Source organism: Lipotes vexillifer, unplaced genomic scaffold (genome assembly GCF_000442215.2).
Source record: "Lipotes vexillifer unplaced genomic scaffold, Lipotes_vexillifer_v1.1 scaffold1008, whole genome shotgun sequence".
In the NCBI taxonomy this organism is placed as follows: Eukaryota; Metazoa; Chordata; class Mammalia; order Artiodactyla; family Lipotidae; genus Lipotes; species Lipotes vexillifer.
Genome location: NW_006772616.1, coordinates 3779221 through 3797967, shown reverse-complemented (window position 1 = coordinate 3797967; position 18747 = coordinate 3779221). Strand labels below are relative to the sequence as shown.

The following is an 18747-nucleotide window of genomic DNA, read 5'->3' as shown; positions in this document are numbered from 1 at the left end:
AGAGAGAGAGAGTAAGAAATTGGCATACCCTTGCCCTGACATTTTTTCTCTGTTGCAATTTAAACTGTTCCAGAAATTCTCACAGTTTAGTTAGTTCTCCCTTGATTTTTTTCTGTTCGGATAACACGGCTAACTTGGTTTCATCAGTTTTGTGAGTTTTGATTGTATTCTCTCCCCCTGTCATCAGACTCTGCCTTCTAGGCCTGGGGGGTGGGGGTATCCCCACTCCTCATTACACGTAGTTGCCCTGGGCCGCTTTGATAAGACACAAAGACCTTGACTTAACCAAGTGTAGTTTTAGGCCTTCTAAGTATTTCTTTTAACCGGTTGAGCAGTGGAGCGTTTATTGACATTCCTCCCCTCTGCGTATGAGGAAGCCACATAGTGAAAATTTTTGAAAAAAACACGGCCCCTGTTTTGAACTTACTACCTGCTTAACTCAAATAATAAAAACGTGAATTAGACCGAATGGCCCAAGAACACATGGGTAGCATAGTGGGTAGCTTCGGGAGTCAGTAAACTCAGAATCTGGATCCTGGGCCCTCCACTCAATGGCACTGTATCTTCGCGGCCCTTGAGCCTCAGTTTCTCCTTCTGTGAAGTGAGCAAAGGAGGTTATGAGGAGAATCAGCCAAGTTTCCTTTCCATTTCTCTCCTTTGCAGGGTTTAGTAAGAGCTCTGACGATTAGGGAAGTCAGTCTGGGCTTCCTGCAGGATGAAGACTTGAGCTGGGCTGTGAAGGCAGGCTAGGATCCTTCTAGGTGGAACAGAGAGGAAAAGGCCTTCCAGGTGTGGGGAAGCAGTTGAGCAACGGGCCACGGACAAGTCCACAGAGCCTTGAAAGCAAGCGCAGGGAGGGCCCTGATGAAAGCAGTGCATCAAAATGCAACGTCAGAGGGCTCAGCGGGAGAGAGTCCGAGGGATGAGGAAGAATTTATAATCTCCGCATGAGTGAGGATGGGTGGTCGGGGAATGGTGGGGAAAGGGCAGCTACAAGAGGCATTTCCAGAGAAAAATTGTCAGGGCTTGATGTGTGAGGCTACGGGATGGAAAACATTGTGAGGTTTAAGCAGATGATTACTGTGTCATTCATTCATTCATCCTTAAATTACTTAAATTGAAAATGTACTGCTACAAGGTTCTGTTCTAGGTACTGGGGATTAATGACTAAATAAAACAGAAGTCCCTGCTCTTATGAAGCTCACTTTCTAGTGTTAATCGTGTTAAAAATTTAGTGGCAGCAGTTTTGGCATCTTGTGATGTCATTAGGTAGCTCACGATCCTTTTATCATATCTAAAAGTCAAGTGGGAAATGTCGATGAAAGCACGTCCAGTGTCTTCACGAAATCAATATACAGTATTTTCATGTTTTAGGACTATAAAGATAAGAATAAAACTGAAACTGAAAACGCTGTATTTCACAGATCTAAGGAAGTGATACTACTGTAGATTTAGTAATTTGCCTTATGGTTAATAAATTTCAGGGACCGTCTTGACGTTTGGAACACCTAGGTAATTGTTGTCGAGTTGTGCGATTCCTTTTGTAGGCTTGGGTTTGGATTAAACTTAGGTTCATTTAACAACCAGGAGGAAGTAATTAGGTTGAACAAGACTTCAGTATTTGATGGCTTTTTTTCCAAGTGATTTTGTCAGCTTGTTTTTGAAGTAGGGCTCTGATATTTTAGTTTTCAGTCTGAGTTTTCTTCAGTTCTTCAAGGTGAAAAAATTTAAGTTTGTACTAGATAATTGCTTGACAAAAAATGTTGATGTAAGAAATAGAGACATTTGAAAACTAAAATATAATTTTCCATGGTATTTTGAAAGCTTGAAATAGAAGAACATTATCTAAAGTTATGATACATTTAAATACCCATTTACTTAGGAAGCTTCTCTCCCTGTCATTTAATGTACCTACTCATGTTTTATATTATTTTTAAGGTAACCACAATTTATCAGCTATAACAATGGAGTAGAAAGATTTTTTCATAATTCTTAAGGAAAGAAAGAGGTTTGGACTTAATAGTACTGATCCGATTTCTTGCAATAAAAGAATATGAAAAATATTCAAAAAATGATTAAAACTCTGAGCTGCCATAAATATATTACCCCTCCGTGTGTGAATTTCTCAGTTAAAAAAAAAAATCAGATGTTTTTCCTTGAGGATGATTTGATTTTTTTTCCATTTCCTTCAGGTAAAAGTGCAGTTTTAAAGTGTCTACTGGACATTCACAAAATTTTTCAGGAAAATGACCCAGCTTACATTCTAAACGATCTCTACATCTCAGACTACTGTGTGTGGATTCAGAAAGCCAAGTAAGTTTTCAGTTACGAATTTTACATGCTCCCATTTCCAGAACACCTACTTACCTGGGAGGAAGAAAATGAAATAACCTGGAGGATAAGTTTTAATCAGGGACAAACCCGTACAGGTACCAAACATTTGAGAAGTCCTGTATCAGCACAAGGAACTTGGTGAAGTTGCTTAGGGAGGAGGTGCAGATGACAAAAAGGTTAATTTTCCTAGAAAAAAATTGGTACCGCCGGGAAAATATGTGTTAAAACTGACAGTTGTGACTCTTCACTGCTGTTGACTGTCCTCAGTGAAATCTCAAGACTGGTCTATCTGAACCTGTGTCTCTGGTTTAATTACAGTGGGGTGTGAATGTGAGTGTGTGTGCAGGCATATGTGTAAACATCACAGGATACAAACCTAATCAAATGTAATCACAACGAGAGCTGTGCCCTCTTTCGTTAATCACTGGCTTACAGAATCCTTTATTCAGAGTAGAAGAACGAAAGTCTTCAGGGCCTAATAAAATGTATCTAAGGGTCTGAACATTTACAAATGGCCTCCTTGAACTTGGTATGTAAAAAATTTTTTAATTGTTTGCCATTGCCTCACTCAAGGAAGCATATCAAGTTTAAAAATGCAGTGAATTTTCATTTTGTAAAGGGTGTTCTATAGACCTGATTCTTATCAGACGTGCCCAAAATATCCATTTTAGTAGCAAGAGACTGTTAATGAAGAACATACAAAGAGAGCCTTTGATTGGAATAATTCTTAGGTGCTAGAGAAAAAGACGGCACAACATCATTTGTGACTTAGAAGAAAAATGATCATGATATTTTTACTATTAGTGTGATCGGTAAATGAATGCTTTAGGATGGCATTTAATGCCTGTTTTGAGTAAACCATTATATACAATTTATTTTTGATTTCTGTTCATGGGGAAGCAATTATATTGCAGAGTGAAATAAGAAAAAAACTTGAGGCTCTACCTGTTGCAAGCAGAATGCTTGGGAACTGTAAGCAAAATGCTTAGGGACTGCTCAAGATATCGCCAATAACATACAGCAGGTGGTGTCAGCATTCGAGTTGGAAATCTAGATTTCGCCAGATGGAAAATTGCATCTTTAACCCCTGAGGTCATGATAGTATGTCATCACTTCATTTGATCCTCCTGCTAATTGAGCTTATCGAATACCCTGCTGCCATTTCCTGTTGTTTTCATAATAAAATTAAATTGAAATAGCCTATTTGTGAGGGTTTAGGTTTTTCTTTTTTTCTTTCAGGGTGAGGATTTTATAAGCATGTAATGAGCATCGACGTTTGTGCTAGGATCCCATTTCTGTGAATGCCTCCTTCCTCTGTTTGTGGCATTCTTTATTGACTAGAGAGAAGATCGTATTTCATTGAACTAGAAGGGTATACACCCTCAAGTTGATGTGGGGATTAATAGGACTTTTTTTCACTTAAATATTTTTTTTTCCCTGGGTTTTAAGTTGCAGGAAATGAAACGACATTCTTACGTTTCTAGTCATTGTTATGATAATAGTAATTTTTTAAAAGATGTTAATGTATGGCGAGCAAAAGGTAGAAGAGAGAAACCAGCAGGAGCTCTTCAAATTACTTTGGAAAAAAAATTTTCACCTTTACCAATTTGACTGTAACTTTCCTATCCCTAAATAAGCTGTGTCGTTTTCACTTTGTGTGTTACGTTTTAACTCTAGTCTAGCCCAGCTGTTTTCCCCTCCCCCTTGAAGTAAGATAACCTAATTTTAATTAAATTTTCTAATTTTATTCTTAATTTTTCAAGCACAGCATAATTGAACTTTCCAGTATCATCTTTACTGTGAACTTTCTTGGCTCTGAATTAATAATACTGTGGTGAATGTCCATAATTTCCATAATTAATTTCTTCCTTACTTTTCACCTTCTATTTTATTTCTTTCCCATACAGTTTATTAGTGAAATCTAGCACCTTATTTTTATGTATTAAAATAGTTCTGCATTTTTCTTAGTCTCTATTTGATGTTTTTGATTATAATAATAATGACTGTGTGAAATTTTATTTGAAATACCAGGCAAGTGCTAAATTCTGACTAGCATTCCATTTTTACAGTCAGACATTTACTTTGGCAAAAACTTACTGGAATATGGGTAGCAAAGTCATTGTTATACTGAATTAATGAAGTTAGGGCAACAACTGTGGTAAGTTTTGCTTTAGTGCTTCGTAGTTAGTTTTCCTTGTGATATGTGTCTTGTAGAGCACATTTGCAGAGCTTAAAAACTGAAGCTCCTGCATTTTTGAGTTATAGACTCTGCACATAATTTTTCTGAAAAGGAACGCTTCCTGCCATCCTTTGCTGTAAGCTTCATTGGAAGTTTCGAGTGTGGTGGTCCCTGCAGCAAATACACCCTGGGTGGCAGCATGCAGAGTGGTTTGCTTGAGGTCATATAGCTTACAAGAGATAGGTCTGTGATAGTCTCAGGTCTTCTGGCTCCAGATTTCATGTTTTTCCAGATACACCACCTAGACGAGCCATTGTCTTTGCCCATGGTATGGGGGGCGGGGGGAGGTGGTGTGCGGGGAGCCCTCCCTGTAGAGCGCTTTTCCTATAGGAAAAGGGATTAAGGATTTATCTGTCTTCCGCCGGGATATTCCCATAGCACTTGGTTTAGAGATCACTTAGGCACATGTCCTGTCTGCCTCACATTGGGCATACCTCTTTCTCCTTCTAAAATTTTAAAGTCCATGTGAATGAGCACCTATCTGGGCCCATTACAGTCCCTTGTGAGCACAGTAAATTTTAGTTGAATTGAATGGTATCTAGTAGAGCCAGTTGAAGGAGCATTTCATTTTTTTCTTGTTGAACCAAACTGTAAATTAGCTCTAACTTATTTTTATTGACATTTTTAGCTACATTCAATAAAAGACTTCGCCCTTCCCCTCGTTTCTTTTCCAGTGGGCTGCACTCACCGGTAGCACTGGTAGTGCTGACCTACTGAAAGTTTAGCGTTTTACACCCTTTGGTTTAAGCTGGGGTGGAAAAGCTTGTCCTGTAAAATATGTTCCAGCCCTGCCTCTCATGGACCGTAAGACCTTAGCAAGTCACTCCATCACTTCATCTAATGCACCAGTGTTAATATTTTAGTATTTTCTCTATTTTCCAGTGCGTTTTTAAAACAGTGGAAATAATACTGCACATATCATTTTGTAATGTGTTTAATACTTATAATATTACCCTATAAATCATTTTCCTTTATAGCATAATATCCATAGCATAGTATTTTTAAAAAATAACTAATTGGTTCCTCATTATACAAGAAGTGCACGCCCACTGAAGAAAACTTGATACTTTATGGTTTTAATGCATGGTGTAATTTGAAATGACATGGGATAGAATATGGTGTTATTTTGTTTTTCTGCGTGGAAAATTTTTGATTGTCTATTTTTGTTTAAAAGAAATTAAGATCTAAAATCCCAGCTAACTTTAGTACAAGTCTGAGCTTGTCATGAAGGTTCTGTATCTTTGTGTTCTCTAGTGTAGTTTTTTAAGGTAGGTACTTATGGGGGAAAAAGAAAATGTATGTCTTTGAAACACTGAACCTTTTTACATTGAACTGATAGATGGTTTACTGTGATTAATACTCTCCGTGCATTTGTTTTTTCACTGCTTTTTCGCATGCTTCCCCCCACCCCCCAAAATGAAATCTTACTTTGCAACCCTTTGGACACTGATGTGCAAAGTTTGTAGAGGGAAACAACTCCATCACCTAATAGTTTTGTTTTATTTGATAAATCCTGGACCTCAGCTTCCTCACTGGTGAATAAACCCGAGCCATTTCTGCCCTGAAATCTTAAAATTTTAGAAAACTTAGGACCCTATCGTTGCTTCATACTGCTTTGCTTCCTCTGTGTATGTGCTTTGGTAGGGGATAGGGTTATGTTCCTGAGAACAGTGTAGCTCCCTTCCTTTTGGCTTTCTCTTGTTCCTGGTTTATCTGCCAAAAGCCATGGGAGTGGGGGTCACTCATATGCAGAGGTAAAACATCGGCACTGAATGTAGAAACGGAATTATTTATTTTTTTCAACCACTAATTATTGAGCCCCACTCTATGCCAGGTACTGAGATAGGTGGTGGGGATACTCCGGTGAACAAGGGACACAACACCTTGAAGCTGATCTTCTAGTGGGGAACATAGACGGAAGGAAAATGTTATGCCGTAGCCTGATAGCAGCAGCTACAGTGGGGAAGTATGGGTGCTATGGGAGCACCTAGGAGGCCACATGCTTAGTCTTGGGGTATAGGAAACCACTTCCGGAAGGAAGAGTTGAAGCTGAGAGCCGAAAGGTCAGGAAGGGGTGGTCAGATGCAGGTGGGGAAGCAGGGGTGGAGGGCATTTCAGACAACAGAGACGGAGGAATGTGGCCCTTTTAAAGAGCTCAGAGCGGTTGGATCTTGGTACAGGAATGAGAGAAGGGAAGTGAGGCTGGAGAGTTCTTGTAGATCCTTGGCCACATGAAGATGTTTGAGGTTTGTCCTGGGAGAGTGTGGAGGAGCTGAAGAGTTTAAGCGATGGAGTGTCTGTGTGAGTGACACAGTAAGATTTAGATTCTGGGAAGATCCATCAGGTTACATTGTGGGGAATGAATTGGGGTGAGGGCAGAGCTCAGACTCAAGGCTGAAAGGCTAGTTAGGAGGTGAGTGATCCAGGCAAAAGGCAGCTGTAGCCTGAGCCAGGGCAGTGAGAGTGGGGAAGGAGACTAGTGGTCAGGTTTAAGGGGTAGATGAGACAGGACTGAATAAGGATTGGATCTCAGGGGAGAGTGAGAATGGGGGCAGTCAAAGGTGAGGTCTGGATTTTGACTTGGGCCAGTTAACGGGGCCGTCGGAGGTGCCTTTGCTGAAATTAAATCATACTGGAGGGGGTAGTTTGGAAGAGAAGTGAGAGGGTGGAAAGACGAGGAGTTCAGTTTCAGAAATGTTGATTTGAGGTCTCTAAGGAGTATCCATAAAGAAAGAGTCGGGAACATTTGGATCACAGCTGGAAAAGATGTATAGAGAAGAGTTGGACAAAGAAGGGATATGAATTAATAGGAAAACATAAAAAATGGTATCTGGTTGTACAGTACTGTTACACATATGAGTATAATAATAATCAGGAGTGGATGCATTCCAGGCTGGGAAAATAGCATCATGCAGAGGAGTAGACAAGTCAAATGTGTAAGCAACGTGGAGAACAGATTTCCTGCTTGTAGCTCCGGTGGCTTAGAAGGGCAAGAATGGACGTGAGGCGTTTTTGCATTTGGATCACAGTTTTATCTGTCCTTTGGTGTCCCTTTATTATTAAATAAGAGAGTCTGCAGTTAGCCTGAGGTCATGATGTTTTAGTAACAGGGCCAGATCTGAAACGCTTGTTTCTCCCTTCGGTGTGCTGGAAACTGTCGCGGTATTTTTGACTTAGAAATCACTTGGTGCGCTTTCCTGGTGGCACAGTGGTTAAGAGTCCGCCCGCCAATGCAGGGGACATGGATTCGAGCCCTGGTCCAGGAGGATCCCACATGCTGCGGAGCAACTAAGCCCGTGCACCACAGCTTCTGAGCCTGCGCCCTGGAGCCCGTGAGCCACAACTACTGAACCCACGTGCCACAACTACTGAAGCCCGCGCACCTAGAGTCCGTGCTTCGCGGCAAGAGAAGCCACCACAATGAGAAGCCGGTGCACTGCAACAAAGAGTAGCCCCCTCTCACTGCAACTAGAGAAACAAAGACCCGACGCAGCCAAAAATAAATTAAAAAAAAAAAAAATCACTTGGTTACGTATGAGAAAACCAGTCGGACTTTTATAGTAAAAATGGGGACTTTATTAGGAGGCTACAGGTTATCTTCTGGGACCCAGGTGCTGAGTACAGCTGGGCCCCGTGAGCTCAAGGCATGAAGTGTGGGGTTGGCTTACTTTCTGGTGACCTGTGGTCCCTCGAGTTGCTTATTTCTGCAGGTCCTTGCTGCTCTTCTGCCTTTGGTGCACGTGGAGGGGAATGGCTCTTCCACAGCTCTGAGTTTCCATGTGCCTAGTTTCAGTAGAGATGGACTAGAGTTCCTTGTTTATGATTCCAAGGGATGGAGAATGTGGTTGGCCCAGCATGGGTCCGTGTTTTTTCCTGGTCTAGTTGCCTTGGTCACAGAGGGCGTGGAGTGGGGGTGCCCCCTAAAGTGGTACACACATGGTCCCAGGGCCCACTTTGTCACCAGTGAGTGGCCTTTCTCAGAGCAGGGTGCATGTGGGGCATGCGGGCCCCTTAAGAGGATGCTGTTGGAATTCCATGACAGCATTCTGAGCCATAGCTAAGGGCGAGCCCTGACACCTACCACTGCCTGTGTCACTGATACTTATAATAAAATACAGTGCTGAGGCTGATTTCAGAGGGCTGTTCAGTTCAGGCTGATCATCAGGTACTCTAGGTGGTTTCACTTCTGCAGGGGAAGTTACTTCTCTGGCAATGGTACAACATTAAGGGTTACATTAGCTGCTAATGGTTAGCGTGTAGAAATTTCAAGAAACAATTGTGCAGAATTTCAAGCAAGTTAAACCTCCCTTGAATTGAAATCATTCTTGGGAAGGTGCTTATTCAGGCCTGTCAGGTTGCTCCTCAGTTTTACTGTTTATTTTTAATTAAATCCACCAATCCGTCCTGGTTAGGAGTGGGTTTTATCTCCATAAGAAAAGATTAGTACATGCCAGTATCCATTCACCGTAGCCCTTCAGTGCGGTTTCATATAGAAAGGATTTACTTAATGGTTCTTCACCTTATCACCGGTAGTTCAGCAATGCCCACTGGGGACTGCTGCTCTTCATTAGACTTCTCTAACAAGAAATGTGCCAATAAATCATGAGATTACGAATGTTCCTAAAGATTTCAGGACAAAATAAACCTTTGTAAAGATATGAATGCTCCATGTAACTGTACACATTGAGAAAACTAGCCAAAGAATTGTATATCTGAATGTTCAGGTTTTGTGGAGCTTTTTGTTGTTGTTTGTTTGTTTTTTTTAATGTGTAATATCTCTCCTTGTTTTTTTTTTTAAGGTGACCTTTTTTATTTTAGAATAGTTGTAGATTTACAGAAAAATTGTGAAGATGGTACAGAGAGTTCCCAGATACCCCACATTGTTTCCCCTATTATTAACTTCTTACATTGGTATGGTAGTTTGTTACAATTCATGAACCATTATTGATACATTATTATTAGCTCAAGTCCATAGATTCATTTAGCTTTTCCTAGTTTTTACCTAATGTCATTTTCCTATTTTAGGATGCCACATTTTGTTTCGTTGTTTACTAAGAACTGGAACTCAAATCAGTAAAGCTCCGTTTCTTGCACATTTCGTTTTTCCAAGAGCTTAAATGCTATTGAAAGGCAATGAAATATTATTGAGATATATTAAGATGCCTGAGGGGCTTACTACATACAAACATTCTAATCTACACCTTGAAAAAAACAGGTTTGGCAGATGGGAAAATGTTTAGAAATTTGGAAACATAATTCATTTATCATTTTTACTTCTACCTGTACTGTGGGCATTGTGATTTTGCTATATTGATAAAAATAGAGGTTTGTAAAAATAAAGTGAGCAAGCCTTTATATTTTCAAATTAATTTTCTAAAGGTGGTAGACATTAGAGGAGAAAGTGTGAATACAAGTTCTTATAAAAAAGATACAGACTTGCAGGGGTGAGTGGGCAGCTCCCAGACTGGAAAGTGAGGGCATTTATCTGTACAGGGAGGCTTGTATGTGTCAGGCCATTCGAGGACTACGGCTGGGTGGCTGTGTTTGGTTTTTGTCTCTGTCCTTACTCGTTTTGTTTCCAGATACTTGGCTCCAGACTTCTTAAATCCTTGGTTTTGGCTTGCTGGAGCCCTGGCTTTTCACAGAGTATAATTAGCTACTATGTGAGCAAATTGGTATTTTCCTTCATCTCCCTGTTCTAATGTACTTTTGCACGTCATAGGTCTTGGGAGGATTCTCGGTGGAGGAGACTGGCAGGATCAAGTGAGTTCCGGTGGGAATTTATGTGCTCAGGTCTTGTGAACCCGTATTCTCTGCTTCAGATAGAATTTTCCTTGTGCTCAGATGCTCTTCACGTCTCACTCAGAGAAGAGGCTTACATTGATTAATGTGGCATATGTGTGGTTATCTTACTTAGAAAGTGCTCTGTTTAAGGAGAGCTTTGTCAAGAGCGTCCTTTGAATGGAGTCCCAAGAAAGCTTTTTTAAAAAAACTGACAACTTCAAGTACAATTTCCTTTTTCTTCTGCCAAATATGACTGAAACCCAATCCTTGTTATAACATAATTATCTCAACTGAAGCCAACCGGGAGTTGCTGCCTTAATGTAACGGGCGTGAAGTCCCCTAAACAAATAGAAGATTAATTACATTCACAGCATGTTATGAAGGTGATGAGATTGATTGTGATCATTTGACTGGTCCCATTTCCTGCTCTGACTACTTTCCTGAATAAATAGAAGCTGGGAGAATTGTAAATAGAGCTTTAGAGAGTACTGTTGTGCCATGGGTGGGAAAAGGGCCTCCCTGAGGTATATTCGTATATTGTAAGTGATATATGATGTTAAGTGTAGATAATTTTATCATTGATTATTTGCTGTTCTCAGTTTAAACAGCTTTCCAAGGATAGTTTTTATCTTTCAAAATATAGATATTAATAGAGCATTGGAGGAATTTGAGAGTGTGTTTTAAGTGTATAGATTTCAGCAATTTAAAAAAAAAAATTATTTATTTATTTTTGGCTGCATTGGGTCTTCATTGCTGCGTGCGGACTTTCTCTAGTTGCGGCGAGCGGGGGCTACTCTTCGTTGCAGTGTGCGGGCTTCTCATTGCGGTGGCTTCTCTTATTGCAGAGCATAGGCTCTAGGCGCATGGGCTTCAGTAGTTGTGGCATGCGGGCGCTTAGTAGTTGTGGCTCACGCGCTCTAGAGCACAAGCTCAGTAGTTGTGGCACACGGGCTTAGTTGCTCCGCGGCATGTGGGATCTTCCCAGACCAGGGCTCGAACCCATGTCCCCTGCATTGGCAGGCGGATTCTTAACCACTGCGCCAACAGGGAAGCCCGATTTCAGCATATTTCTTATCCATTTTTAGATGTTTTTACTTAGTGTGGCCTTTTGGAAGGTTTAAACTAAAGAAAATTGTCAACTCTTAGATGCTTATTATGTTGTTTTTTCCTTATAGACGCTTCTGCTTTTGTTAAAATGATAAATTAGTATTTTCATGAGGCACTGTTTTCTAATTTGATTATATGTTTGTCTTACCTCTTTTTCCTGGAGAGTTTTCTAATATTGTAAAACTGTGATTTTGATTTAGATGTTTCTTCTCCAAATCTTCTGTTATAGTGGCCTCTAAAGTGAGCTTCACTTAAGGCCATGGAGTGCGTAAAACAATCTTTCTAGAGTGCAGGAAAACTATAATAGATCTGTTTATGGATTAAGAAGAATCTTAAGCTTCACTGATATTTAATGTATGGATCAGTGGCAAAAGTCATGTTTTGTGGGTCCCAAACTTTTTTAATGATGGGCTACTTGATCCAAAGTTTAGAGGAATAACCATCTTTATTTCCAAAGGGAAGCACTTGGCACATTTATTCTCAAAGCCTGAATTATGGCCGGGGAGGGGTTGTCTCGCCTAAGAAACTGGAGTTGGGGTTCAGGGACTCCAGTCAGCCTCTGCTAGTTGCTTGAACTTAGTTGAAGACAAAGAAACTCAACTTCCAGAGCTTGAGATTTGTGCCAGATGTAAAATGGTCCCTTCCTGCTTCAGTTTTATGTTCTGTTTGATGAGTGGAGAGAAGGAAGCCTAACTTGGGAATACAGAGCCTTTGTCATGATGATAACAATGTATTTCTTGTGCCCAGACACCTTGTCTTTTGCTTTTGGGATTCTTATGTATTAACTTAAAACGTGAAAGAACAAAAAGCCGACTATCCTTATGAGAAAAAAAAGAATGAAATTTGAAATGGATGCTCATGTAGGTTTGGGAGTGGGGTATAATAGAGGTTCATGGGCCTCCCTGGTGGTGCAGTGGTTGGGAGTCCGCCTGCCGATGCAGGGGACACGGGTTCGTGTCCCAGTCCGGGAGGATCCCGCATGCCACGGAGCGGCTGGGCCCGTGAGCCATGGCCGCTGAGCCTGCGCGTCCGGAGCCTGTGCTCCGCAATGGGAGAGGCCACAACAGTGAGAGGCCCGCGTACCAAAAAAAAAAAAAAAATAGAGGTTCAATCTCAAGATGTTATGATTCCATGAGGAGTGATTTTGTGATTTCATTGTTAATTACTGATCCAAAGAAATCTGGACTGTGAATGTCCTAAAGGGCAAAGGACTTATTCAACTTGGTACCCTGGCACCTAGCAGAATGCCAGTCACTTATTAGTAAATGCTCATGGAACTGAAAATTTTCTTTCTAATTCAGTAAAAAGCTTCAATGAAAAGTAGCAGTTTTACCCTCTCTTTGCACGATACCAAACCTCTGTCTCTAGGACCTTCAGTGTATGTCCTGTTCTTCTTGTCCTAATCACAAGATAAGGATACATGCACTTACCTACACAGCTGTTACGTGTCCAGATGGATATCAAAGGAAACAGAACTTTTTGCGGGTGCTTATCTACTCAGGTCTGAGAAAGTCAAAATGGGCTGGAGGTGTAGGAGAGAGAGCAGTGTGTGGAGGTTCAGATGGTTGGGTGGATGGATGTTTAGATCACTTCCATGTCCCCTGCTTACTGTTGAGCAGTATTGGCCCAGAGGTTGGTGTGGGGACTGCCCTGCAACCTCCCCGAGGAGTCAGGCGCAGGAATCAGCCATCAAGGGACCAGCAGCCACACGCTGTCTGCAAGTCCTGAGACAGAGAACATGAGCCAGTTGAGGAGGAGGAAGGTACTCTGGCCTTCAATTCCAAGACATTCCCCAGGTCATCTCCAAGTTACACACCCGAGCAGGAGACAGACAGGCGATCTATTGTGTAACTGAAGGATGTCATGGATAGCCATTCAATTTAATTCTCTTTCCAAAAGGGAGATACCTATGTGTAATAGTGTCTTAGATCACACCTTGTTTATCTAAAATATTTATAGTTGTAATTGCTTGTTAATTATTAATAGTGTATTATAATTATTTAATTATTAAACTCAATTACTTATAATTATAAATATTTCTTTTCTTTGTGGTTCATCTGTTTAAATGAATTCAGAGTCTGATTGAATCCAAAATTTATTGAATATCTACTGTGACCAGCGTTGCACTCAGTGCTGGAGGTTAGATTAAGATCAAAATTTCCACATCAAGGAACCCACTGTCTGGGAAGGTTAAAGACACTACGCTATCATGAAAAATCATAACTGGAAAGTTAAGTGGCAAAAGCCACGTGCATAGAGCTGTATATGCTGAGATGGCTCAGTCACATTAAGAAATATGTATTGGGCTTCCCTGGTGGCACAGTGGTTAAGAATCCGCCTGCCAATGCAGGGGGCATGGGTTCGAGCCCTGGTCTGGGAAGATCCCACATGCTGCGGTGCAACTAAGCCCGTGCGCCACAACTACTGAGCCTGTGTGCCACAACTACTGAAGGCCGCGTGCCTAGAGCCCGTGTTCCGCAACAAGAGAAGCCACCACAATGAGAAGCCTGCGCACCGCAACGAAGAGTAGCCCTCGCTCGCCACAACTAGAGAAGCCAGTGCGCAGCAACGAAGGCCCAACACAGCCAAAAATAAATGAATAAAATAAATAACTAAATAATTTTTAAAAATAAAATAAAAAATAAAAGGCTGGCCAACATGGCTGTTCATTCTAAAGTGATGTACTGTAAAAAAAAAAAAAAAAAAAAAGAAATACATATTCACAGAACAAAAACCCTAGAAGGAAGCGCATTAATGTTGATAAAAGTTATCTCGCGCTTGTGGATTTACGGGGGGCTTTTCTACCTTATACTTACTTTTTGGGTGTGTTTACAGTGAACATGTATTTTATTTTTTCCCTGATGGGCATTTTAGGAAATTACAAGGGTGATATCAGGGCTTGTTTTTTTTTTCCTTACGTGTAAGAGAATATTACAGAACTGAATGAAGTAAAAAGTGTGGTGATCTGCACTTAAGGCCCAGCTAAATCAGTCAACGAATGAAGAAACCAAGCCCTTATGTCCTGAATGAAATGAAGTAGACAGAGATAATCTATCAGTACTTGCTTGAGCTTTCTCAAATATGAACTTAGCATTTAAGTCAAGTAGTAATTGGACATTATCTTCAAATGTGGAGTTTCTCTCCTTGCTGGGTGCACACCATTTTATTATTTATTCAATATAAAATTATATAGAACAGAAAAAAGACACCAGACCATTAGATGTCTCGTGTGTATCTGTTCTCAGGTTTACAATACATCAGGTGGCAGAATATACTCTGATATCATGGCATACTTGTCCTTTGTGTAGGTGAACTGCTGTTAGCCTTGTGATGGGTGAAATATCACTTTACATCACAGATTTATAATTATGTGGTGTGCCTTAAATGATGGTGAAATGTGAAAAGTGATGTCTGTTCTGATGATCTTGTTTTCTTCAGGCTCTTTCTTGCCCTGTAACCTCAAGCCCCATACACACCCAAAGTTGTTCTTCAGCGATCTCATTTTTGATACCTTCCTAGAACTCAAAGACACTTTGAGCAAAGAATAAAACACCATCTCACATCTAGTATTAAGTACCCTTGGCCATTCCAAGTAAGCTTGCCTGCCAGTTTAGATTTTCTATCGTTAGAATATCCTAAAGCTTCAAGAAAATAAGGGTTTAGTTCTTACCGAAAATGATTCACTTCATTTCTAACTTGATGTTTAAAATTACAGTTGTCAGCACACATCCTGTATACCTGTTTTAACAGATAAAACAGTTAAAAGGATTTCACTTCAGCTGAGTAAGCTAAAGCCATCTGAATGAATAAAACTATTGGCAAAGGGTCTCCACTTGACTAAATACTAGATTAGTAAAATACAAGCTTTCGAAACTCGGGAAGTTGTGAAGCTTTTATTCTGAACACATCTGTACTATACATACTTATGCTTCAGAAGCGTTATCGTAACCCATGATCTCAGATGGAAATTTCAAATCTAGAATGTTCAGGAGGTACGTACTAGGTTTATGTTACCTTTTTATCAGAAAGATCCAGTCTTGCTCCAGGTTTATGGGAAAACAGTTTTGTTTTTGTTTTTAAACACAAGCTTACACAGATCTTCCGTCATGTTTCCATTGATCATACTTTTTCAAAGGTCACCTGCCAGTCAAAGATGGGCTCTCCCCTTGAGGCTTGGGAGTGAGAGGTGAGGCCACGCACCTACTCTGTTTCACATCTTTGGGGGTCTTGTTACCAGGTGGCGGTGATGGTGGTTTGTAAGTTGTGACTGCTTTAGGCTAGAGTATCTGTTCTCCCAACCATCTGTTCATTCAACAGATATTTATGAGTTCTTACTATGGGCAGCATTCCGTGCTAAGGTTCTGAGCCTCCAGTGGTAAGCAAAAACCAGACATGCTCCCATGCCCCATGGAATTTATGGTCTAATGGAAGAGAGATGTTAATCAAAGAATCGCATACACAAAAAGTAAAAGCAAAAGCTTGGAAAGTGCTCCAAGAAAAAAGGTTCATGCTCCTGTGAAAGCACATTATATCCAACCTGGTCTGGTGGGGGGATACGAGGAGGGGGCAGGTAATGACCGGGGAAGCTTTCCTTGGGGAAATACTTGCTTTGAGTACCAAAGTACAAGCAGGAGTTAACTTAAGAGAGGTGATGGATTTCACAGAATGTAGTAGGCCCACTACTTGCAGAGGTCATGTGGCAGGAGGGAATTTCGTATGTGTTCAAGAAATTGAAAGAACATAGGATGTTCAGCCAGGGTGGCTAAAACATGAAAGGTATATGTGTGTGTGGATGGATCAAGATGCGGCTGGTGATTCAGGCAAGGCCCAGACGCTACAGTAGCTTCTGCGTAATGTTAAGAATTTTTATCTTGATCTTGAGAACAGTGGGAAGCTGGAGAAGGATCTTAGGCACACGATGGGAGATCACTGGAGTAGTTGTGTGAATTGCATGTTGCACCAGCTAGAAAGCTCCTTGTGAGGGATGAGTGTAGCCTGACCAGGGAAGTAGGATTTAGGGACTAAAATGGATTTGGGGAGAGAGGGAGAAGCCGTCACGGAGGACAGCGCCTGAGTCTGTGGCTTGCGCAGCTGAACAAGTGATGAGACCTCATTTGGGAAGAATAATATTCACGCAGTTGGCTTTTGTTAGAGAAATTCTTCTGTTCACAGAACTTAGCCTCTTTTGTGGTGATCTGCACTAAGTTCATAATTCTGGGTAATGGCTAGTTTTCTTTCTTTGCCTCTGTGTTTTTTTTTTTTGCTGTATGCGGGCCTCTCACTGCTGTGGCCTCTCCCGTTGCGGAGCACAGACTCCAGACGCGCAGGCTCAGTAGTTGTGGCTCACGGGCCCAGCCGCTTCGCGGCATGTGGGATCTTCCCAGACCAGGGCTCGAACCCGTGTTGCCTACGTTGGCAGGCGGACTCTTAACCACTGCGCCACCAGGGAAGTCCCTTTTTTTTTTTTTAAATGGAACTGTTGGGTTCAGTTGTCTACTGAAGGTTACCTCTTATTTGCCTTTTTTGTATGTGTATAGAGTTTGGTTATTTTCTTAAAATATTTTCTTATGAAATATAAGATATTAAAATAATATAAAATATGTGTACAGTTTAAAGAATAATAAAAAGGTGAACATGCATGTACTTACCACCAATCTTAAGTAATAGAGCATTACCAGTTTCCTAGAGGTGCCCCGTGAGACCAGTCCCAGTCATATTTCCCTCCTCCCTCTGGTAACCACCATCCTGAATTTTGTATTAATCATTACCTTGCTTTTCCTTGTGGTTTTGCCATCTGTGTATTTATCCCAAGTTTAGTTTTAGTTTTACTTGCTTCTGAACTGTATGTAAATGGAATCATACTGTATGTGTTCTGTTACTTGCATTTTTCACGTAATGCTTTTTCTTTTTTGGGGGATTTAACCATGATGATGCACAGAGGTGTAGTTTATTTATTTTCCTGCTATCTGAATCGACTGCAGTTTGTTTATGTATTGTAATGTAGATTGGATTGTTGATGAATGGTTCCCGTTTTGGGTTATTAGGAAAATCCTGCTCTGAACATCTTTGTTCACGCTTCATGGTACACTTGTGCAACTTTTGAGTAAGCCCTATACCCAGGAATGGAATTGCTGGGATTTAGGGGATGGTTGGAGGCCAGTTAGCCTTTACTGGGTAATGCCAAAGTGTTTTCCAAAGTGGTTGTACCAATTTATTTCAACTTACACTCCCACCAATGAGAATTTCACTGGCTCAGCCTTCACGCCAACACTTGTATTGTTCAGATTTTAAAATTTGGGATTCTCCATGGGTGTGAAGAGTCTCTTTTGTAATTTTCATTTTCATGTTCTTGGTAACTAATGAAGCTGAGCATCCTTTCATGTATTTGTGAGCCATTCATGTCCCTTCTTCTGTGAATGTCTGTCTGTTGTGTTGCCTACTTTTTATTAGGGCTATCTTTTTCTTTTTGATTTTTAGGTTTCCCTGGTATTCTAGATACTAGTTCTTTATTGATTAAATATGTTGCAAACATTTCTCCCCAGTTTGTAGTTTATCTTCCAGTCTCCTTGTAGTGTCTATATAAACAGAAGTTTTTAATTTTAATGTTGTAGAATTTATCAATATGTTCCTTTATGGGTATGCTTTTTGTTTCTTGTTTAAGAAAGTTTTTTGATTTGCTTGTCATAAAGATATTCTCATATAGTATCTTCTAAAATTTTTATTCTTTTGGGTTTAGCATCTAAGTCTTTAGTCCACCTGGAACTAATTTCTGTGTATTTTATGAGATAGGGGATCCATTTTCATTTTTTCCCCATATGGATAACCTTATCCTGGCTTCATTTATTAAATAGTCCATCCTTTCCCCATGCATCCTGCAGTGCTCACTCTGTCATACATCGTTTACATATACACATGGATCTGTTTCTAGGTTGTCTCTTCAGTTTCACCGATTTACTTGTCTATCATGTGCCAGTACCATACTTTCTTAATTACTGCAGCTTTGTATCTTAGAATCAGCTTGTCAAGTTCCATGAATAACGCTTTAATTGGAATTGCTTTGAATCTATTAATCAGTTTTTGGGGAGACTAAAACATTTAGTCTCTTTGCAATAACATGGTGTGACTCTCTAAGTTTTCTTTAATGTCTTTTAATAAAATTTTATAATATGCTCCGTAAAAACTTTATACGTCTTTGCTAGATTTATTGCTTTATTTTTTGAGTTGCTATTGTAAATGGTATTTAAACAGTTTTTTATTTTCAAACTCCTTGTTTAAAGTATATA

The 18747-nt window shown here is 40.4% G+C and overlaps 1 protein-coding gene across 1 annotated transcript in view; it reads left to right on the top strand.

The window, feature by feature from the left end:
• SHQ1 (SHQ1, H/ACA ribonucleoprotein assembly factor) overlaps positions 1 to 18747 on the top strand; it is an 89766-nt gene that overhangs the window by 52247 nt on the left and 18772 nt on the right. Inside the window, 1 exon segment of the mRNA XM_007447667.1 lies at positions 2193 to 2313. Coding sequence (XP_007447729.1) covers positions 2193 to 2313 — 121 coding nt within the window.